Genomic DNA, 25,423 nt, shown 5'->3' on the forward strand with positions numbered 1-25,423 from the left:
TTTTTCTACAGTACTATGTTTTCTTTTTAAATAAAGCTATGAGTCAGCCATTTGTTAAAGAAATTAACAATCAGGAAAAGTATTTTGAGACACTGGGATCCAAATTTGTTAAATCAGATAGTTCAAATGATTCCAGAGAGATGAGTGACTGAGTTACAAGGCTGAGTTGAAAAGACATTTAAAGTAGGGTTCTTATTTTTAATGGCAATCCTAGACAAACGAGTCCAGTTATGTTACTGTATGACACAATAAGTGATGAAAAGAAAAATCAATTTTGATAGCATTGTTAGTTTCATTTCTATGAAGACATCAACTTCCTCTACTAAGCCACACTAGCAAGAGACCGAAGAAGCTGAGGATACACGTCATTAATCAGCAAAAACCCAAGCTAAGCATCTTCAGACTCAATTCCTGAAAGCCTTCATTCCCTTTGTGGTCAGCATAGTGATGAGAGATTTAAATTGCACATCTGCATAACTCAGATCTGCTTTCTTTGGGGATAGTGAAGGAAGAGAAAGAGGAGAAACAGAGGAAGAAGGGTTGAGTTTCTAGTGGGTATCACCGGGTGATGGGATCTATCTGCACCCAACCCTGGCTTTCCCCTCCTCTTTAGCAGAGAGGGTTCATTCCCCTGGGGCAGGTGATGAGCCTGCTGGCACACAGCTCTCACCTCTGGGTGCTGTGTCCCAGTCTGCACAGGAGGATGTTTATCTCCACTGCTCACTAGCTGTCTTCAGTGAACTGTGCAAGAGAAGACAGGAGCTTGGTTTAGGGCATTCAGAGGAATCAGCTCCTCTGGTTTTGATACTATTACATCAATAGTCTTTGTTTTTAAGGTCTAAAACATGGACATCCCAATTTTTCTGTTCAGATCCTATTCATTATTTTCATCATCAGTCTTCAAGACTGAAATGTCATCCATACTGTTTTTCTCACGTGAAAAACCTTTGTTCACAGGAAAGACTGTGAGCAAGAAGCTCCTGGATTTTGTTTGGTACTCAATCCTTTTCTGTAMCTACCTAATCTCTTGCAGAGGTATCTAATATGTGTCAGAAGTAATATTTAGCCTTACTTTAGAAATCTGAAGACAGCATGTCCTTAGMTTCAGAATGTTCTAATTAAACAGACAGGCGTGACTTTCAGAAACATCTCCTGGGGCTGATATGATTTCAGACAGCCCTGTAGGGCAAGAAATCATAGAAATATAGAAATAGAAATCCACCTGCAGCCCCTGGAGGGATATCCCACACTGGAGTGGGGAGAGTGTGTGAGGACTCCTCCCACTAAGGAGGAAGGAACAGCAGGGACAACAGTGAAGAAGAACTGACCATGAATCCCACTCCCCATCCCCCTACCACCACTGTGRGGAGGAGGAAGAGAATTCTGGAGCAAAGCTGAGCCCAAGAAGAAGGATGTGTCTGTGTGTGAGTGTTTTTAACACTTGGGTTTTATTTCTCACTATTCTACTCTGATTTGACTGGTAATAAATTAAACTAATTTCCCCCAAGTCTGTTTTCCTCATGACACTAACTGTTCTCTCTCTGACCTTATCCCCACCCAGGAGCCTTTTATTTCCTCCTCCCTCTCCAGCTGAGGGTCAACCCTGCCAACCCAATACTGTATAGAACAAGGCAATGGATGAGGTGGACAATGGATGGTGAAGAGCTTCTGCTGACCATACAACTTTTCTTCCCTTCACACAAGTATACAGTGAGGAACTGTTCCCCCAGTAAAAAAAAATCAAAAGTGTTACAAAAATAAAAATAAGYTTTATTTAAATAATTTTAAGAATGACAACTTTGTCCTTATGAGTATGCTTTCTGAATTTCTCYCTTCTCAAAAAGCTTGTCATTTAGGCACAACCATTTCACTCAGACTCACCACTAAGCAGTATCAGTACCAAAAAAATGTACAGATTATTCTAATTAAGTTARCCAATAATGCTAACAATGAGTCATTTAGAACACCGTTGTTTGAWAGCTGACTAATTTTTCTGATAAAACTGTAAAACGTACAGATTTATGGATAGAGCAACCAGAGTTTAAATAGCTCTGATATTGGTTAACAAAATCTGAAAATAATTAGAAAAAATACTCTTCATGCCCTATTTCTTTTGGCACAAAAATGCAGGAAAATTAGTCTGTGTAGCTAATGCCAAGCTGGATAGATTTGAATGCTACTTCCAAAATGAGGTAWGGAGTTTATGAGAACCATCTGCTGACATCTCTACCCGGTCCTGCCCAAGTGAAATTAAAATATTGATCAAAACAGTTCTTTGCAATACTGGAAAATTCAACAGTAGATTTGTTACATACACTTGCATATTACAGTGTCTGCCTTCTCTTTAAATATTGTRTATGATAGAACAAGACTCTTCTACATGCAACATCAAATCAAATCTGCCCTTTTCCTTTCATTGTTCTAGAACATTGAAAGCCACAGACAYCAAAACTCAGAGGAAGGCAGAGTTAGCTCTAAAATGGTAGCTACAACCCTGACTTCTGGTTTATCTGATCTCGAAAGCAACAAATCTTCCTAAGTTTCCTTTTCTTTTTCCCCCAAGTTTGCTTACACACAGGTTTTTTGGTTTTTTTTGGCAATAATTCACGGCCTAGGCAGGTTTAAATGGTACAAGCTCTTCTCTTGATTTCTGAACTCCAGGTCTACCTTCACTGCAGTGCTGTGAGAGGCTCTGTGTTATACATCACRCATGCTCAGTACACCAGAGACACCCAACATCAGATGTCTCATAAAATGTACCTGTTGGTGTTGCTCTCTTCAAACTGAAAAAGGAGCAAACTGCAAAAGAGGAAACACCACAGCTGAAGGCACAGCTTCCCTGCTGGAGATTCTGCCCTGGGAGTCTGAGATCAGCTTGCTCAATGGAATTCAGAACCACATTATCTAGATATGTCTGTGAATCATCAATCCATATCCTAAGAGATGAGTAGAACAGCATGGGRGAGTGAAGGCACATACCAGTCTTTCTGCTGTGCTAATAAAAYATGCTGGTAAGAATTTAGTATTCCCTAAACTGAGGACTACTCTCTGAATCTGTTTTAATCTCAGGATTTAATGTTTAAGAATCTTAGTTAAAATTAATTTTTATCCTTGCCAATTAGAATTTATTAAAATTACYTGACAAGAGAATTCCTGTACTCTGGTTTATGCTTTCATGATTTTTTAATATATTTATATTCACTAATATGGCCAGAGTGGAATGGTCATCCTACCAAAACCTTCTAGCTTCATTGTCTTGTTAGAGCATCTTTTTCTTTTCATTTGGGGATACTTTCAGTTTTTCTAAGCATGAAATACAGCAAGTAGAATAAAGAAATACCTATCTGTATTTCCAGACTACTATACGACTCACACAGATCTCCATAAGCAACTAGGGGTGAAGCTCTCCCAGTGTGGCATGGCTATGGAATACAAGTCTGAGTTAATATTTGTCATACTAAAATGATAAAAGATAATTTATACTTCTTTTAATTTTGTCTAAGTAGTTTAATAACTATGAATATGGTCAATGAATTAAAATGTATTTAAGAATTGCCAGAGAATAGAGTGGAGAAGTTACTCACTTCTGAGCGAGAACTGCACACCCCTGCAGCTCATCCTCACAATTACTTAACTCAGCTCTCCCCAAGGTATTTCACAGTTGACAGCAGTGTTTTGACAGCATTGTAAATAAAAAAGCATAGGATGACTTCTGTATGTTCTCTGTAGTCTTAAATGTAAGATGTAGGAATTTTACATTAACCTAAAATTGCTAAAACTAATATTAATATATATTTAGGAAAGTAGACAGTAAATATTGAAGAGGATAAGAGGATAAGACTGAGGTGTACAGAAATAATGAAGTAATTTGACCATCTATAAACTAAACAAGGAACTGTAATACAATAAACCTCTCCCCTTTCCCTGCCCACGCCCCCAACCCGAGTAGCAGACTGTAGTCCATTGAGCAGGTGTGAGGTTTAACAGGTAAAAGAAAATATTCTATGCAACAGGTGGGGAATTTCTGGAACTTTTCTTCACAGAAACACATGGAGGTACATGGTATCTGTGGATTAAAAATGGATAAGGTCATAACCAGCTGCTACMATTTGAAGTTGTTATTAATAACTCTGCTGAAATCTGGACTGGCTTATTTCTTTCAGGATGCTGACAAAAATTCAAAACAGCACTGCTTGTAACTGAGCATAGCAATTATTTTTAACTTGCATTTCTTTTGCTACTTCAATGTAACAGGATTTTCACAAGCTACAGACAAAAAAATACAATTAATTTAGTATCTCTAATTTCGATTTTGCCGTATAGTATTTTTATAGTTCCTTTACAAGGCACACAGATTGTTTTCAAAAGAAGTCAGCACTGGCTTGGGGACAGAGATTACCTGCATTACTCTTCCATCATTAAATCCCACAAAGTTATAATTGGCATGTTTGCATGCTGAGTGTTTTCCTATTGATGGTACTGCTCAAAGGAAAAAAAACTCAGGGCAATTAAAACCAGGAAAAACTCCAGGTTTCTATGAGGCTTTTTTTCTTGAGCACTGGAACTCCCTATCATGCTTACAGAAATTTCCATTTCAAGCATTATACTTTATCCTTCAAAGGCTTTTCTACTATTTCCCTTGACTTTTTTGCAATGTGCTCAGTTATTTGGAAGAGGCAGGACTTTCAAACGCTGGTGCATTCTAAGAGCGTATATAGCAGTGAGAAGAAGGAAAAAATTGCAAAATGTCCTATTTCCACACTTTTCCGTATAAATAAAAGCAAAATTTGCACTGGCCCTGAATACAAAAAGCAATTAACAAGCAAAATATGGCACCCTCTTATTATAAATTGTGTGCTCACAGCTAAAAGAAACATTTCCATTTTAAATTGTCTTGCACAGTTTACTTGCAGAAATTATGTCCCAAAGGATATGGGTCCTTGCTAAAACTTGGCATCTTGATTCCTGAAATTCTGGCTTTGCAATTTTGTCTTTTAGTTATTTACACTTTCAAGAATTGTCATCAATACAAACATACAATACATTCAGTAAACAGAAAATWAACTWAAGCCGATTTCGCTTCATTTATCTKCAAAATATACAAAGGTAAATATGARYTGAACATTGATCCCTCACWTCTGAGGATSATACAYATCAAATCCATAATCCTTGACCAAAGTGTGCTGATTTCCAATTTGGATTGTGCCACGTTATCAAGGATCTGAGGAACTAAAAAATTTAAGCAAATCTTGAGAGCTAGCAAACCTCAAGAACAAACATGAATGAAAATACTTTATCTCAGCTTGAAGAGAGTGACAAKAATGTGGTTCAGCTATTTTCAAATTATGTGACAATGCTGAAGGACTACTCTAGAGATTTTTTTTTTTTTTAATATTGCTTTACTCAATATATCCCAAGTGCATCTGACAGAAAAGTCACAGCATACAAGACAGAAAATGAAAATTTCATTGTGACAGAAAAAATTTTCACTTGGGAAATGTTTTCAAGTTTTTTTATTCCCAGCTGTCTTGAGAGAATTATAAGTTATCAGAAACCTCTTATGATACTATCTATTGTTAATGTTTTTAATATCTCCCACAGTAAAAACTGTGAAAGCAATCAAGCTACTGACATTTTCTTTCCAGATTCACTACAGCTTTTATCTGATTAAAACATAAATAGGGATAACTAAGCCACCCAGAAAAGATTAAAAAAGCTTTTCTTTTTTTTTTTTTTCTTTGTGAGTCTGTGTACCTCCTGGTAGTTTTGGTTATCAGTTTTGCACAATAACATCCCTTTGTTGTATGCTATGTTTTTAATAATTTAGAGTTGATATATTAGCTTTTTCTGCCTTAGTGTGGGGATTATTATTATTACATGRGGCTCCTGATACTGACTCTTCTCAGCTTGGTGATGGACAGATTGCCATAAAAGAGGATGCTAAAAAAGGTTCATTCAAGAAGTGGAACAATCAGAGCTGCTRAAAGAAGTAGATTTCACTCAGGCATCCATGAGAGCTCTTTCTGCCAGGCAAGRCCTCCTGGATCCCATCACACAAATCTGGGAATGAAAGCTGAGGGTCTACCTGCTTCGTCCTGAAACTATTTTGGACACCTGGCTGTTGTGAACGACATATGAACGACACATGAGTATAAACAGCCACTATGAAAACCTCTGTACCACAGGAAATTCTGTCTATGCATATTTATCATGTGCTGGCACATTTAGGTCATTCTTCTGCCAAATCAGGGAGSAGGATGAATTCCTGCAAAATCCTGTTCAGAACTGGGGACCAAGTTATCTTGATTTTAAGTCTGTCTTGGGTAAGTGAGGGAAACAAGTCATAGACATTTTTTGACAAAGGAAGTGTAGGCGAGTTTAGGCAAATAATTTGTCATGACAAGGGACAGAAAATGTCTGGCTGCAGAATTGTATTCAGAAACTCTATTCCCAACTGAGAACACATCCACAGAAGAATTTTGCTCTCTACCTGTAACTGATTCACCTTTATCTCCTTTCCTAAATRTTCCTGTGTAGTGACAGTTTGAGATTCTTAGATGGAAATCGTTATAACTTTATTAGTACACTTGGCTACATAACATTACAACCCTACTCACAGTATAATCTAATAAAACAAATGAGCCATCTTAGGCTTTTAAATTCAAGTGCTCCCCCACATCTCAACAACTTCTATCAACTTGTTTAATTTATATGATGTGAAGTATCAGGGTCACACATGACTTGGAGGCATCTCAGTTTCATGTTTATTAGCAGTTCACACACCCAGGGGCACAGACCCAGAGAAGTCCTGTCAACAAACTAAATTGTACCTTGAAGCAAACAGCAAAGTGACTGAGTGCTGAATACAATCTGAACGTGTTTTGTGTGGCAGAGACCACACTTTTTCAGACACATTCTGTGTACAAATAGATATAAAAATCTGGCTCCACATCTCAGCTCGAAAGACTCTGCAAAGATCTTCTGAGCTCAAGAAGCAATGGCAGATTTCACCAAATACTAACTCAAGGCTGTGTCACACCTCAATGAAATCTTCAGCCCAAAACAGGACATACCAACACCTTTGTTGCCTTTCTTTATAAATAACACTTTCTTGGCAAGCCCTGCAGAAATTGCTTATTTCAGTGGCTTAACTGACTTTTAWGTCTGCACCTACTAGAACAAAAACCCAAATCTGGACATTCACCACCTGAGAATGCTACTCATAAACCAAAATTTGTGAAAATTATTTAAGTAACAAAATGAAAACTATCCTTTATTAATGAAGGCTGCACTAGTACACTTCACTTAATCAGGACACACATAATTAGGAAATCTGGTTAATTAGGATTTTTCTTAGGAAGCTGAATTAAACCAAATGAGTTTTGACTGGCAAGGGACAATGGTTAATTGGGATGATAATTCCACTTAATTGGCATGCCTGCAGGCAGTTAAGTGGTCTGTGAGGCTCAGAGGCTAATAACAGCCTTTCTTTCCTCTAGGGACCTGTGCCCATCCAAAATCAGTAAACCAAAATGGTTTTACACATTAAGCATCACTCAAAAGTTCACTCTGTTCAAGAGGTCATCTTCACAGAACTTTTAAGGAAATTGGAAGTGCTAATTTTTCTCCAAATATATTCCAACTCCAAGTAAGGAAATAAAAGACCTAGATTTTTTTACTGGTGCTGAAATACTTTACTGCCAAAGTTTCTCTCAGCCATCAGATTCCAATGTTGGAAAACAAACAAAAGAAAATTAAAAATAAAAAGCCCCAATAAAACCAACCCAACAATGACAACAAAAAACAAACAAACAAAAAACCCAACAGAAAAACAAAACAAAATAAAACTCCAAAACAAGAAACAAGAAGAAAATCTAGTACTTTTAGTACATAACTGCATTTGCCATGCACAGTTATCTGAATCCAATCTTGCTGACTCCACCATGAAAGCCCCAAGGGCACATTCCCACATCCTTGGCCTCAGTTTCCTGTTCATCACCCTTTCTCAGTGCACTGGCTGTGGTGTTTTGGATCCCTCACTGCCACCAGCCCCTGTCCTRCCCAGCACAATTCTGCACTGCAAGCCTGACTCAAATGCCTTGACCATTTGGCTCTTAAGGCAGCAATGATGGATTTACTACCACTACATCATGGTATTTGGGACAGCTAAATGCACAAACTGCAAGATTCATCTAAAAAAGTTAAAGTTTTGCTTTTTCTTGAGGAAAGGAGTACTTTGAGGCTCCCCTTTACCATTGAATGAGTTCTCATGTAGCTTTAAGACATCTTTAAAATCTGTACTCCTTCAACTGAGTTTTTTTATTTCAAGTTTTCTGACACATAGATGTTACAGCTGCATAAGCCTCATTTCTTTAAGAAAACAAGTGAGAAATAAATTTCATTTTTTCCTGACTATATCATAGCAGAAAGCTTAATTCAATATGTAAAAAAAAGATAAATACTTAATGGCAAGTTAGACAGGTATTAGCATAAACTGCAGCTTTTTCCTGAAGCTTAGGAACTAACAATGGAAAGTCAGAGAGAAAAATTTTAAAGCAATCACTAAATATATGAAAATTAATAACTCCAATGTGCATTTATCACACTGAAGAAAGTAATGAAATTATTAAGATTGAACGTTCAATATTTAATCAGTGTCAGACTCTAGTTAAACAGATAATCTTTAATTTGATTCACTAATAACCCAGTGCTGATACGAAATCTTACAATATTGACAGCTGTGCACATCCCTGCACATGAAGGGAGGTATTATTTTTACAATGTTMATTTTTTTAATTTGGACAATTCTGCACTGGCCAATCATCATCTACAAGATSTTTCCCACATCCCTTTGGTAAGTACAATTTGAGCCAGAACATTACTCTGCCAATGGAAGCTCTGCCAGTTCAAGATCAAAGTATTTTTAAAAAGGATTCAAATAAACTATTATGGAATTAGGGGGAACATGTATGTGGGGAGAGATTTACATTTGCTTTCCTATAAAGTACCTTATTTCTTTGAAAGGAGGGAGGAAATGCGAATCTTCTCTGAACCCCAGGGACACAAACTTCATGAAAATGAAATGTCATTTGCAGCACTTTCAGATATTTCCCAGGGACATAATCTCCAAATCAAGTTTTCTAACTGAAAAGAGACTGTTCAGTTGTTCAGTAATTTATATTTATGGCGTTACAATGTTAAATTCAACTACAAATTTTTCATAAGGAGAATATACCTAAGCAAACCCAATTAAAGTAACGAGGAAAGGGAGTGCTCTTTATTAAAATACATGCTTCATGTCAATATCAAGCTCCATTTTTCTTAACTTAAACTTGAAGAAAAGGTTTTGATTTTAATTCAGCAAATAACTCTCGACTAATATATCTCAGCCCTAAGATATCTAAAGCCTTGCAGGGGATCTTGTCTCCATCTGCAGATCTATTCTTTGTAATGTTGACTGCTCCCCTGAGCATGGTGAGAGCTCTTCAAAGCATGAAGGAAGTATTGTAGAAGAGCCCWGACTTGTGGGCTGTTTATCAGTGCTGTGACATCTGCCCATGGACACACACCTTAATCTCTTATTCACACACAAACCTGGAAACCCTTTCCTGCTTTACACAGCTCATGGTAAAGATCCAAMACAAATGAAAGGAAATTTTGTATTTTCCTGCAACATAATCCCCATGGTCTCACTCTGTTAACATCATTACTGAAGGCCTCTATATCCAGTGGAATTTTGCACTTAATCAACTACAAAAATTTTGCTGTGATCCTWACTTAAAATGACATTTAGTTATCCTCCTCCTTCTCCAGTTTAACTTACTTTACACAAACTCAAAGTATCACCAGGTATCTTTAAACTGTTAATACTATTTGGAATTGCCTAGTTTTTCTTACTATCTTCTTCAGACTCAACAAAGAAGTCAGAATTACTGCTGCAAAAATCCAGTGACACTCTAAGTTGAGAAGTAAAAATAAAAGACCATTGTGGAAGGTATGGGCAAGAATAAATGTATATGAAAACCCAACAAAGATGATCAATGAACTTCTGAAAAGACCTTGCAATCAAACTGTCATTCCCTAAGGAGGAGTCCCAGCTAAAGCAGCCCCAGCAGTCTGCAAAGTCAAGCACACTCTCTTGATCTCCAAAACCATTTAATATTGATGTCTATGAAAAGAAATAAAAAGGCAATTTAGTGTATTTTTCTCTGAGTTGTCTGGTATTTTCTGTGTGTTTGATCTTTTCTGACAACTTGTTTATTCCTAACTCTTCACCACCCCTGCAGTTCTAACCCTCTTCCAATACCCCTGACTCCACTAAAGAAAATATGAAAACAACTGGGTGCTTTTGTTGTTTTTTGGGATTTTTTTTTAATTTTTGTATGGAAATTTTACAGCTAAGGCCAATTACTTCTCAACCAACATGCACGAAAAGATGATATTATCATGATGGCACTTCTCACAATATCTTTACAGGTATTGTGACATTTTTAATAGCACTGAGCAAAAATTCAAGTGGGAAATCGTACCTAGTTCGCCTGTCAATGTCAGTGAAATTAAAGCTATTAATATTTTATCAAAATTGTGAGCATGGTGTAATAATTAATTATAATTTCTCTTTGAAATAAAGAACATGCACATCAATATATTAATGGCAATGAGTAATTTTTACATGGCCTTTAAAAGTTATTGCATATGTCCTCCTAGAAAATGCTTCTATCATATTTAAAATGAAAAATATAAAATAAACAATATAATTTTTTTTTCTCATACACTTTGGAATTAATTATTCCAAACTGAAACAATAGCAATATTTATGGTAGTCTTAATTTAAAAGCTACTTTTCCTAAAAATGTACACAAAATTCAAGGCATCTAAATTTCTCATAGATGCTGCAGCTGCAGACAGTATCTTCTACTGCTACTCATAATTTTTTTCTTAATTCGAATTAATTTAGTTTTCATTATTTATTCCACTTGGTTTTATTTAACTTTCCCATTCTATTATTTTTATTTTCTCCATTGTTTTCTCCTTTATATGTGGTCTCATCTACAGATGGGACAAACACCAGCTTAGAGGATCTAAGAGAACTCACTGGTGGGATCTGGGAACTGGCACACAATATGTAGAGGTATCCAAAAATGTGTGTAAGTYGCTTAGAAGAGTCAAGAAGCTTTTTTGACCCCAATACAATACTGAGCAGATGCATTCTTTCCTATTTTGTAACTATTTTTCCTAGAAATACTTGTGAGCCACAAGGAACCTGCTACCCTTAGGGACAGTCAGTTTATGCCAGTATAGAAAATCCTCTCAGGTGCATCACATAATGCTTTATTCCTGCACACAGCAGGAAAGATGCTGGGTTTAGTAACAAAAAGGGATTTTCCTCCTTCCCTGATTCTCAGTCTCTGATCACAGTGGTTGGAAATATTGATTTTTCCATAAATAAAAGTCCTCAGCTGCTCATTCCTCACCTGCTGTGCGTGCCAGGAGTATCAGAGCCCTTGTGCAGAACAGCTGGATGACCTAAGAGCAGGATGCATAACTAAATCTGGTGTAAGGGTAGCTGGAAGGAATCTAACAGGCCAACATTATAGAATAACAGACCACCTTATATTATAGAAATATACTTTCCAGTAAATACAGAAATATGTATCATTGTATGAAACATGATACATATATTATATTATTCCATAATAATATACACAAAACCAATTAGATTCTCTGTTCCCACTGGCCTTAAACTACATAAAATCACTTCTAGCTCAGACCTGATTAGAGAGCTGCAGTACACATTGAGATTTAATTGATATACCATATATATGGCCTTCAACTATGGCTGGACACAGTAATTTAAATAAAATAGACTAGGGTTTGGCAGAAAAAAAGCTACATCCAGATTTTATTTGTTTCCTATTTTAATGCTAAGGATATGACTCAGACAGTCTGAAATGTGACACAAAAGAAATTATTTTTTAAAGTGACATTGCAATACATGATTGCACTACAAAACAGACTTGCGATCCAGCAGAAAATATGATTTCTGACCATGCAAAAAGCTGAGCTCTGAGTRAAGACTGATTAACCAAATTAAAGATCATTTTAAACATACTGCAACATATTCATAGTGTTTGGGAGACAGATGGGGATGGTAAAGCCACATTTTTGTGCAGATATGCAATAGCATATCAGGGACTCATCCAGTTGGATGACATGAATCACCCACTGYACCACACAATATGGGGTAGTCAAGCAGACTGTCAGCATTCCCACTGCACAATTATTTTTTCAGAGCTTTGTATCACCTCTGTCTTTAACTGCACCTGCCTTCAGTCTGGTATGCAAGCTCCTACTCTGCATGCAGCTCATTTTACAGACTGACATAAATCTATTAAGTGCTTTTCAAAGCAAAATACAAGTGTAGACCAGCCAATAGCCACAGCACAATCTGTCTTTCTGATGTGTTTATAGGCAGAAAAGAAMTCTCAATCCCAATCAGAGCAAAATCTTTGTTTAATTTAGCATTTGTTTCTTTTACCGATTTTTAACTGATCAGTTTAAGGGTAATGACTGGGCAGAGATAACAGTTGTTTATCCTGTGATTTACCATGATGTTACACATGCAATTCCCCTTTTTGACATTGAAGGAATTCTCTCRGCCCTTCTGAGATAATAGCTCTGGTTTCCCATCCACGGTAACTACAGTTATTTTACAGCTCTTGGTTGTTTTTCTCCATCTATTTTAACTCAGTGGCCAATGAGTGTTTGGCACCTAAGGAAATCCTACAGTCTAGGGACTCATGACTACATTAAAACAACTCAGGAACATGTCTTTAGAACAAGGTAGTTTGTTTTTTTGGKTTTTTTTTCACTTGCTCAAAAGCAGKAACAATGTAAACAAAATATAAATACAAGCAGCCATGAAATGTTCTCTAAAAGCAGACCTTTTAATCTCTCTAAAGACCTTTTGAACCCCTTACCAGTTGAAAAAAAACCACTTTTTTCTGTGTTTTTCTGACAGTTATTCCACTGACAACTCTTGGACTATATAAGTCTATTCATCATGTCTGATCAGAATCTTAGCGCCCAGGTTTAACTCCTGTTCAGTGTCTTATTTTTGAATTTTAAAAGTTTATAAAAGTAAATTGACAATCCAAAGGAATATTCTGAAAAATAAGGATGTTTTTGTTGTTTTCAATTCCTTCTTGAACTGACCTGCTCAGGGTTAACTCCGTGGCAAGTATCCATTATAAACATACATGTTAAGTATTTACCTCAATCGGAAATAGCCACAGATCCTGCTGGGCTTGTCTGCCTTCAAGAATTTCTCACTCCCTCCAATCTGGCTCTAAAACTCTGATTTTCAACAGCACTGTAACTACGTTGTTACTCACTGGTTCTTTCACAAGTTACACCAACATGGAAATAACWCAGCAGCTGAGCTGGTGTCCAACAGATACAAAATTTGTCCTTGGCATGCCTAAAGGAGAGAGTTCAAATGTCTTTCCATGTTTAGTAAGTAAGAAGTGAAAAAGAAACTGCATGAACTGAAGAGTTTTYAAACAGCTGAGAGAAAAAAGCAAGCAAGGAGGCAGGTAGTAATTGTACTCAAGTAATGTGAATAAGCAACATGAGTTATTTCTTAAGCATGTTTTTTTTGACTCTATCCTCAGCCTGCCTCTCTCAATGAGCTGTCTCTAGTAGCCAGTGACATTGTGTGCCATCGTTCCCAGCTGAGTCCCATTTACAGCCTTGGGACTGCCTCACTCCTCTTTCTGTGTCAGTCAGCTCTGAACAAACTTGATCACTAGTCTCTAGAGTCATCATGTAACTCTTCAGAAAGATTACACTTTGTACAGGCTTTCTTTCAAAAAAGGCTCGTGCACCTAAGAGAATTTCCTTCTGTTTTAATCCAAGTCACAGTTTCCCTCAGCAGTCAATGACATATGGGCAGCTCTGGAATGCCTCCTCTCCTATTAAAATCCTTTCCCAGTTTCACACTTAGTTCATCTGAAGATTTTGTCTCTCACCTTGATGTTTCCAAACTGAAGTGCGTAAACTCAGAAGGCAGGCAGGAGATTAGATTCATCCTAACTATCAGCATTTTTAGAATGCAGGTGTAAGTGGGATGATGGCTGGGAATGTACTTTGAGATACAATTCTCACACGGGAAGTTTCTTCATCTGCTGCCTGGCTACAGATTTTGCTACAGGGTCTAAGTATTGCACTSCCTGTGTTGGTCTCACCCAAAAGAACTTGCTGTGTTGAGATAAAAATCTATTAAAATGCAAATTTCCATTTTCAAAATTTGATACACAAAGCAGGTTTGACAGACAAAGTAGTTTTACATATCAACTCCTTAAGAAAATTGCTACAGACATAAATATTTAGGGAAATATTCTTATTAAGAAGATTTGACACATCATACATATGGACAGATTTTTAATGGAATTTAATGTCACTAACACAACTTTATCAACAAACTCTCATTGAATAGTAAATGGGATTTGTTGACTAATTTTTATTGTGACATAAAAACCACCGAAGTAACGGCTAGATTATTTTCTCTATTATTTTATAGGCTGCAATCTTCCCCAACTATTTTGTGAAGGACTCTGGCCATGCTGGAGTCATGGTGCAGTCACCCCACAGTCACGCTGCTCCTGCAGGTCTTTCTTTCACTGGCCACATTTTTATTCCACTGCTTGTCATTCCATCACAATTAACTTTTGATTCACTGGTCAATTCCAGCTGTATCTGCCAGATTCCTGTAGTCCTAAAACAGTCAGTCCTTCCCAGTTTTCTTCACCACAAGGTGAGGGAGATGCTGCACATGTCCTCACTGAAGAGCAAATACCCACATAAGGTGCCAAAAAAACCCACAAATGAATTGAAGTGGTGACTGCCTGGTATACATAAAACTTCAGACTGAGAACATTCTCCCTACCAGAAGGCCCAAAGTCCAAACATGAAACACAAAGCATGAGACATCAGCCATTAGACAGCAGAACTGCTGCTCTCACACCAGCGCACTATGACCCTACTCCACACTCCTGATTTTTTTCTACTTTTTTCCTAAAATTAATATTACTATACTAGTAACTGCAGAGTATTGCATCATTTTGGTAATATGAAAGTATACCACACTTTATATTTTCCAGCCACACAACTAATATTCACAGAAACATTCCGCTTTTTCTGCATCATTAATGACTGATAATGCTACTGTCTTCAGAGATTCAAGTCTRTATATTATTAGGATTCCTTCTTTTTCTAAACAAGAAATATCTGGATGAAYGATAAAAAYACATTCATGCACAGAATGGACTTCTCCAAGACAGAAGAGTTGCCTGTATACATTCAGCATGTRCAAACATGAAGTTTTAGRAAGTAAAGGATATATAYTTATATATATTMCATATGTTTGAAARGTTTTAAGTCTCCTAATGGTTTGGAATACAACAAATGAGACACCTATTTCCAAACATCTCCAGACATGGAGATCAAAACCCTCATCAGCCAAACTCTCATCAGCCACACCAACAGTTGTCAAATGCTAAAACAGAGCAACTTGTTGATTAATATTTCTCTCTTGGTTATGGGAGAACATTAAAAATAGTTGGACTGTTATTATAATTTTCTGTTTTCTGAGGGAAAGAGCTTATTGAGTGATTAAAAAACCTGGTCTGCTCATTGTATTTATAAATTTTATTTAAAACTTTGAATAATGAAGTGATAGTACTTCAATTAAATTATTCAAAGCAATAAAAACTAAAGGTTATTGTGAAGAATTGCTGAAAGGTCTCATTATATTCTATTACTAGAAATAAAACCAGCAAAAAAAAAAAAGAGTGATGATAAATGCAAAGTAATGCAATGAAAATAATTAGACTGAAGTATTGATAAACATCAAAATACTAAAAGTAAATAGCTCTCAATTAGTTATGATCATTCAACAAAAATGCCCTGGATTTTTTRCAAATGCCATTCAAAAAACATCAAATTGGTGCAAGCAGGAAGAATGATAAATAGTACTAGAAAAAGCTCAGAAGAAAAAGTACTAAAAATAGTACTAGAAAAACAATAGAAGATTCATTCCATTACYGGACTGCTTTTTGACTACCAAGATGAGCTACTGCATGACATCTTGGCCATCTCATCCCAACAGAAAAACAAAAGAGGYAAGCAAAAGAAAAGAGAGAAGGATAGTCAGAAGAATGTGAGGGAACACTAGAGCTACCTCTGCTTCTGTAAAATAAAAGTTGGGGGCYAGGAAAGAAATAAATCCAGAGCAATGTAACAGTGAGGACTGGTGTGAAATTATCCTCTGTTTTGAATCATGCATGAAGATGCGGGTACTCACTCACTGTTAAGCAATTGCTTTAGAACAAACAAGAATAAGTGGGATTTGGTTTGATTTATTTTTTTTTTTTTACACTCAGTGCAGAACTGAACTGCCAAACTCATTGCAATCTAAAGTTTTTCTTAGGCCAGAAGCTTAACTAAGGTTCAAAAAAAGCCTCTGACAAACTCAGGGAAGAGAAGTAAAAGCTACCGYAGGGTATAAGGCAAGATGGTCTTCAATGCAGCCTTGAAGAGATTCAATTTTTGACTGCTGGAAGCTGAAAGAACACAACTGAGGTAAGAGTATTCTGCATTTTTGCTTTTTCTTTCATGCTTTCCTAAGTGACCATTACATAGCATCCTCAGAACTGGCTACATTGACTTTTGCTACATTAAAAGTTTACTAATAGCAAAATTCACTARTAGCAAATCTCTCTTCATTTTGTTTTTAAAAATAAAGAAAATCAAAACAAACCCCAACACACTGTAGGACCTAAAGTATTGTTTTCAATGTGAATGACAGCATGAATTTTTTTTTTTTTACTTTAAGTGTACCTTCACAAATGAATTAAACCTTAAAAATACAATTGTCATTTTGCTCATATATGTGAAACAGAGATAAGTAACCTGCAAGTTAAAGTAACCAGTTAAGCTAATAACAAATTCCTTGAAAGAACCAAAAAGCACACAAGAGGTGACAAGGTATCGCCTTGAAGCAGCTGGGGAGCTAAGCCTGGGAAAAAGATACTTAGTCGGGCAAGTCACCAGATGACCCACTCTTCATGACACAAACATAAAGACATTTGAGGAATTATGTGCTCTTTGTTTTGCCATCTGTTTTATAGCGTTACAGCAGAAAGAACCAGTGGTCTATACTGGTTCAATATAGTATATCAGTAAGTATATTAAAATATGGTATATCAATAAGYATATTAAAAAATTTAGTCAGTTGAAAAATAATGGAGTTTAATTTTCAGTTGAAAAGGTTATTTTAGTGTACATCTCCACCCCTAAATGTTCACTTTGCGGAAATGATTTAGGAGTACTTTCCTCAAACTTCAAATAAGTGATTTAAATGACACAAGTGCTGTCACTCAATCACTGTTGTAAGAAAAAACCATCAAGATCTAAGAAAAGTCAAGAACCACAACCCATAAGTTGTGATGACTCTCTTGAGTACACTGATACTTGAATGTATTCATATTAATTTGATTTCTTAAGTAATATTTAGGAAAAAAAATATATGAAGAGGTAAACTGCTATGACATTTCAGGCCTTGAGAGAATTTTGGATTTTTATTCCTTTGATTATCAAAAAKTGTGTGTGAAATTGCCAGTGATGTTGTACACTGGGAGAAACAGAACCCAGAAAAATTAAAACAGCTGCTAAAATTTTTTCACAGCACAGTTTTTAAATAATTACTGTACTAATTATTTATTGCTTCAAKTATTTTTGCAGAATGTGCAAGTGTAAATTATTTACTTTGACAGGCATAAAAGATGTATTTCAGAGATGCAGCTGTGCTGCTGCTCAGTGTCATATTTAGGGAAAAACTTTGCCTGTTGAGGTTCYTTGAAAGAGGAAAAAAAGATTGGCATTCCCCCACCCACACCAGAGCTTATTTAGAAACAAACATTAGATTACAAAACCATGGAATATGAAATGGTATGTAAATAAAGATTTCATATTATACTGCAGCACAGTAGAAATTCAGATGGCTAACAAAAAATGTGCAAAACAAATGCCATATACCTAAAACTGACAAAATTGTTATTGTGTGCTGTATGTACACAGATTATCTGTAACTGGTCTGTACTACATATGAGTTCCTATATATACAGTAAATGTATGAGGTAAAATAATTTCTTTTGGAATATTAGACTGAGAAAGACTTTCAAGGGACTAAACTAAACTTTAAGATGTTTTAATTGCTCCCACTGAAACAAACTGACCTCAAAGTTTGTTTTCAATTTCCCGTAATTCTCAATTTTCTCATAAATAATTCTTGTATTAAGAACTTCCAATGTGAAATTAGGAAATTTGTATTTCACTGGAAGGCTCTTCTTCCTTAGTGATTATTCATCACTATCTGGATCAGTGAGAATAATTAATGTTCCTAATGATAGGTAAGAAAATCATTTTAATCAATGAKATGGAGCAACGTGAGATAAAAGAATTTAAGGTAAAAAGTCAGTAAGCTATTTAGGCACCTACAAGGAAGTCTGGAAGAGATTGTAGCCTGAATTAAAAACAAAACTTTACATTCACCTGCTGCCTCACCACAGCCATTCCTATTAAGAGAATCTGATCTGATCTGATCTGATCTGATGAACACCCCCAGAAAACTGAACAGGCAAATGATCACCAGTGACCGTCCATCAGCTGGGCTGCTTTAGATGACCACGTGTTTATTCCCAGCTCCCGAGTGGTGCCAACGTGCCTCAATTTAAAGCAGATACAAGTGGCTATGGTAATGTATGCAAATATGYTGGACAGCAGCTTTTAAAGTGGTAATTGGTTCGATTCCTGATCATCTGACCGCACAGTTGTAAACAATCTTTTTWAAGTGGTCGTGTCACCGCAGCTGCAATCTGCCCTCGACATAATAGCTCCCTATTACAGAGCACTCATATGGAAAATGAATGATCAGTATCTGCTTCCCTCATTCTCCCAAGGGATGCTAACCATGTCAAATGAAAATGCTTTGCTTAAAGGGATAAAAATGTGAATCAGAAAAAGATTTTGCATGTTACTAGAAAACACAGAATTCCCAAAGACAGTATAGGTCCTTACTATATGGAAAGAAGACTGTTCAGAAAATACATTTGTATATTTGGATGTAAAACAAAATTATATAATCCTATCTAACAAGAGTGACGTAGAATTTCATTGGTCTTTAATAGTGAAAAAACTTAACTGCATTTWATAGACACAAACCTTTAAAAATCAGCAGATTTTAAAGCTTGAAAAGTTTCTAAGCTCTGCTTCCCAGTGTCCCCTTTTAATCTGTTCACCCTGCATCCCATTCTGAGGCACTGAGATCTAACATCAGCCTTAGGTTCCTCACCCAGACCTCGGTCCCTGGCAGGTTAGGATCAGAAGTACTTGGCTGTCAGATACCTATGGATTTCATCAGATGTGTTGGCCACAAAGGTTAATCTACAAAACATGTCCTCCTTCTAGGCATCCCTACTGTTTGTACTTTCCACATAGCTAACACTGGTTAATTTCCATTATGTTACCATCAGTTCCGAATGTTGATAGTGGATATAAAACCTTGACTTGGGGGAGCATATTTCAGTTTTCATTTTTACTAGGCTGACAGAAAACAATGGAGCAAGCAGTTGTGTTTTAAAACTCTGAGGTTAACCCTATTCACTTAATCGTGGGGCTTTTGATCTGTCATATTTAAATTATATTCAAATTTTCATACCAAGATCAAAATGGAGCACAGTATCTAGGTAGTAATTGGATATGACATCCCACAAAGCCTTAACTTTGTATAAAATCCACCAAAGAACTAGCAAAGTCAGTTACAAAACAACCTTATCAACCAGTTAACAACATCCTGATGGCAACTCTCACACAGACCCCAAACTGTTTGCAAAATGGAAGCAGCAGACAGTAAAACAAAGCTTGGCTTTTAAAGTATAAGCTGGAGAACCACCAAGGGCTGCAGACACTGGGGCTCAGTCATGCACTGAAACCCCTGCTGGAGGAGCCCAACGCAGCACCTGAGACCGAGCTACAGCTCTGAAATGTCCTAACCTGTGGGACAGACAGTGCCAACAGTGGGTTCTAACTCCAACTTGGAGGTAAAATCTTCACTAGTGATAATATGGATACCTATTATTGGGTAAGGTTGAAGGTGAAAATAAAGCAATCATATTTAAATGGAAAGTAGTTGTTGATGGAAACTTTGCTTAAGTTAATAGATGCTCARTTTCTTTTTTCTCAGTCCTCTTCTACATTTTTCTACTTTTATTATGTTTTCTGGGGGTTTATCTTAAGATTCAGTCTCATTAAAAATTCTSGATAAGGGTATAAAAGCATTATTCCATTTAACTGACATGATCAGTGTAATTTCTGAGGGTAATATTTCATGTAATCTTCACAAAATTCATAAGCAGTGTGAAAACTCATTTGAATAGTTTATTACATCCTTGATTTGGTATAAATAAAACTGTTATATTCTACTGTTTTCATCCCTGTCATGCAATCCCAATATTCATTGCTGCAATAAATTAGGTCTTATAAACAACAAAACATCATAAAACAAATTCAAGAGATGCTGTAAATAGGGAACAAAATGAAAATTATCTGATGCAATGTTTTTGAGTGCAAAAGCCTTGAAACATGCTGCAAATAGTCAGTTAATAAATGCTTTGTAAATCTGAAATGAAGCAGAGGGGATAAAACTAACAAGTCATAAAGTAAATTGTTACTTTTTTGGAGTGATTATGGTTCCCCGGAGGGAAGAGTAAAGGTTGGTTTATGTTGAAGGATCAGCTCTGCCAAGCTCAGGAGTGAGCACCACTCAGGAGTGAAGAGGAAGTCAGCCAAAAATGAAAGGAGGCTTACATGGATGAACAAGGAGCTCATGGACAAACTCAGAAAGGAAGGCAGCAGTGGGTGGATGCAAGAACCGCCAGCCTGGGAGGAATAGAGAAATTGTCCAAGCAGCCAGAAATCAGGTTAGGAAAACTAAAGCCCAGATAGAATTAAAACTGGACAGAGATGTCAAGGGCAACAGCAAAGTACATCAGGGATAAAGGGAAGCGCAGGGAAACGTGGGCCCTCTTTGGAAAAAAACAGGAGACCAGGCTACCCAGGACATGGAGAAGGCTGAGGCTGTCACCAACATCTGTGCCTTGGTATTCATGGATAAGTGCTCCAGCCACACTGGCCAGGCTGCAGAAGGCAGAGGTGGTGACTGSGAGAATGAAGAACTGCCCACTGTAGGTGAGGATTGGATTTCAGAACATCTGAGGAACCTGAAGGTGCWCAAGTCCMTGGGACCTGATGAGAAGCATCTGCTCCCTCTGAGGGAACTGGCTGAGGAAGTGGCAAAGCCACTGTCCATCRTATTTGAGAAGCCAYRGCAGTCCACTGGAGCTCCCACTGACTGCAAAGAGGAAAAGTAACCTCCACTTTCAAAAAGAGAAATAAGGAAAACAGAGGAAAGACAGAGGAAAGCACAGCTCTTTCAGTCCCACCTCAGGTCAGAAAGAGATGGTAGAGATCCTTCTGGAAACTTTGCAAAGACATGTGGAAAATGAGGAGGTGAATGGTGACAGCTAAGTTGGCTTCACTAAGGGCAAATTGTGCCTGACAAATCTGGGGGCCTTCTGTAAAGGGGTGTATTACTGCCACTGCCAACCATGCTAAAAATCTCATAACAAAGAACCTGTTTTTATATTTCCTCCAGTGTAGCTATTATACTTGTGCTGGAAAATACTTACAATCCTAACAAATAAATAATGTGTCATACGAAATATATGCTTGCACAGATAAATTTTAATACTACTCCAAAACACACTGGGGTCTCTCTCCCTTATTCACCCAGGCTAAACAGAATACTTGATGTTAAAAATCCAGGTGCATTACCATTATATCATGCTAGAATGCAGGAGCTCTCTTCCAGAATGAAAAGGACATAAGAAGACAACTTTAAACAGGAACCTCTTACAGAAATAATCTGAAGTTTAGGAAAGTCATGAACAACTGGAAATAGGGTTATCCAAAGGACTGGGAAATTTTGTAATTGGCCCTGTTATCATTTTAAGCTTTAACAGTCCAGACTTTTCAGGAACAYGTTACCTAATGATAAATTTTCTTCCAGTGTAATGGCTTGGCAGATCTTCAGCATTAGCTAGCAGCCAAAGTATCATTCCAGGATATGCTGCCAGTACTACAATATTGACCTAATTTGTCCATTGTATTGTATATTCAAAATAAAGTYAGAAATCATGAAAAAGAAAATGTCTTCTTGTCTCACAGTTATTTCAAAGAATTTTAAAYGGTATTTTATTACCAGTGTTTCCAAACTGGATGCATAACAAAGGGATGACAATGAACAATCAAAAAGACAGATTTAACTTGTTTCAAATGTAGCTTATTTCTGGGCATTCACTTGATGCCAACAAACTTATTTATTTATAATAAATATCCAGACGTTTATTTTTAACCATCTTAAGTTACTTAGTTTGTGCTCTTAAAAAAAATTTGCTCTTAACATTTTGAAAATTCCAATAGTCTGCTTCAGTATGTTACTTGTAATGTATTCTCCTTTTCCCCCACCAAGAAGCYCACACCAGAAAATGCACTGAAATTCTGCCATGCAATTATGCATGTCCCTCCCATGAACATCTCTTATCTTGGCTTCATATTWCTCATAACAAAAAGACATTGAATCCTTCCATTATTATCAAGAGACTTGAACAGTTATCACACTTCATTTTTTAATAACAAATAGAAACAAGCTCTCATCATATTCTTTTTAAGGGATATAAGTTTTGAACATTTTTAGAGCACTRAGAACTCTCAGGATAGACCTCAGAAAACAATTCACGTAATTCTAGTACTACTTGACTTGATATTTAGCATGCATCTGCTTCAATTCTAAGACAAATTTAAGTATGAAAATATCATGGAATAAATATACAAATGTGGAAAAATATTTTAGAGGTTTTGAGGAAAATCAATAGACATGAAGGTAAATATTTCAGGAAGCGATATATTTAGTATAAATCAAATTGAAAAGGTTCACAGCCTCAGTATGCTTCTGCTCTCTTCTAGCTTGTAGAAGATTGCTAAAYTGTGGTCTGAGTCATAAGCTGAAGTGAAATGTCTTAGGAATGTTTTGCTCATGCTGTTTGCTCCACAAGAAATTCACTAAGTTCATTAGCAAGATATTTAGATAAATTGTTACATGTATTAAAATGTTTTTACAGACTTAAATATTCAAAAATCTGGGAAGTGTACTCTCACACAAATGACTAATGTCTGCAATCAGAAAGCAAAAGTAATCTAACAGTTCCTYCAGAAACTAAGAAAGGAAAGCAAAAACCATTGACAAATGGAAATAATAAAACACCTAGAAAATATGTCAGGGCACCAACTGTGACAATGGCCTGTTTGGCATCTCCCTGAGACAAAAGAATGAAGAATGAAAGTTCAACAGAACAGGTTGAAGGAGTTTTTTCCTTAGTCTAAAGCTGCTGTAAGAAGGAACAAACTCAATGCAACAAAACCATAATGTGTCACAGAAGAATGTTACAAGYGACTTACAGGAACCAGGAATTTTTTAATTTCTTCCAAGGCATGACTCATACGAGAATACGCCTCCCCAGGTGGAGCAAACACTTCAATTAGTACGTGCARCTCATCACTCAAGTGTGCATATTTGGCTTCTCCACTTTTCCTTAGTTCTTCTTCCTATGAAGAAAGGGTGGATTTGGTTTTTAAAACTGGCAATCTCACAATTTTGCAGTGATTTAGCTTTCACAGATAACATGACAGAAGGACATACTACAAGCAGACTCCTAAATCCTTTGAGAAATAAAAGTCTAATTCAAGCCACTTAAAGATTTAAAAAACAATTTTAAGTGTTTGAATGATAAAACCAGCATAATTATCATCTACAACAGATTTTAATCAGCACAGTGAAGAAATGCTAAATACTCCAGAAGCAAGTATGACATACTAAATCCGCAGTGGAAAAGCTGCATTCATCTGTCTGAATCTTAGCTCGTAATAAAAAAAAAAAAACCCATAAAATAAAGATGCATTTAACCATTTTGAAACACTTTAAAAACCACTATTGTTTAGYAAAGTCTTAGGTCCTTCAATGAATATTTGCAGCCTATACATTTTACTATCACTAAAGGAAAATATGCCCTAGGACCACTATTTGAGACACAGAATCACAGACTCACAGGATGGTTGGTTGGGTGTGAAGGGACCCTAAAGACTCCTCAGTTCCAGGCCCCCTGCCATGAAAAGGGACACTTTCCACCAGATCAGGCTGCTCAGGACCCCATGCWGCCTGGCCTTAAATATTCCCAGGGATGGGGCATCCAYCTTCTCTGGTCAAACTGTTGTAGTGTCTCACCACACTAACAGTGAAGAACCTTTTCCCAAYATCTAATCTTAAACCTACCCTCATTCAGTTTAAAGYCAYTACTCTTTGTCSCATCACCATGTGCCTTTTTACAAAGTCCCTCTCTGKCTTTCTTGYAGCCCTCTTTTTGCACTTGAAGGCWGCCATAAATTTATGCTGAGCCTTCCMTTTTCCAGACTGAGTAACCAGCAGAAGGGCTCCAGCACTGATCATCTCCATGATCTTCCTCTGGACTTGCTTTTCTCGCTACAAAGTAAGCTAATAATCCTGCTTCGTGTTACAGTAATGTCTTGAAAACTRTCAGAACAATTGTCAATCCACTTTCTTACTCAAAGCTTTGAGGCRGCAAATGTAAATTGCAAAATACATTTGAAGTAGTTACTGTTCCATAAAAATCAAAGACATAAAATAGTGATCATGTTAATGGCACTGGTTATGACAACATAATAAAAAATCTATGTCATTACTACACAAGATAGTCATAAGTAATGCTAAAGAATTGATGAGTTGAACTCTCAGTCTTCAAGAATATTTTGAGAAATGTAATTTAGAAGAAAGTATGTATATACAGAAAACGTCACAGAAAATGGTGAAGAAGTTACAGCTTTTTAGTATATACTAAATAATATGAACATTTAGCTAAGATACAAAAATTGTAACAACAAATGGCAATTCTTACTGATTTAGCTTATTTAATTATGCATTAACTTATTTTAGCCTTGGCTAATTTCGGCTACTGCTTGCCACCAAAAACATTTGCACGATGCTGTGCYACTAACAGTACATATACAGTTCTTTTTATCTATGTTAGAGGATCCAGCCCCAAGGACTTTTTGATTTTTCCAGAAAATACACAAGGGCTACATCCTTCAGCTCCASAGCCCTAGATCTGACTCCATGCTAAGTCAACATTTTGCAGATTATGATAAAATCATAACTCAATAAATGTGATTATTT

General features: G+C 36.5%; 1 protein-coding gene across 1 annotated transcript in view; it reads right to left on the reverse strand.

Annotated features, from left to right (window-relative positions):
- KHDRBS2 (KH RNA binding domain containing, signal transduction associated 2) overlaps nucleotides 1–25,423 on the reverse strand; it is a 296,595-nt gene that overhangs the window by 121,165 nt on the left and 150,007 nt on the right. Inside the window, exon 4 of the mRNA XM_057369432.1 lies at nucleotides 23,635–23,781. Within this exon, the coding sequence (XP_057225415.1) occupies nucleotides 23,635–23,781 (147 nt within the window). The remainder of the gene's footprint in view (nucleotides 1–23,634; nucleotides 23,782–25,423) is intronic.

This window comes from Malurus melanocephalus, unplaced genomic scaffold (genome assembly GCF_030028575.1).
Source record: "Malurus melanocephalus ecotype Western Australia unplaced genomic scaffold, MMel_1.1 scaffold_109, whole genome shotgun sequence".
Classification (NCBI taxonomy): domain Eukaryota; kingdom Metazoa; phylum Chordata; class Aves; order Passeriformes; family Maluridae; genus Malurus; species Malurus melanocephalus.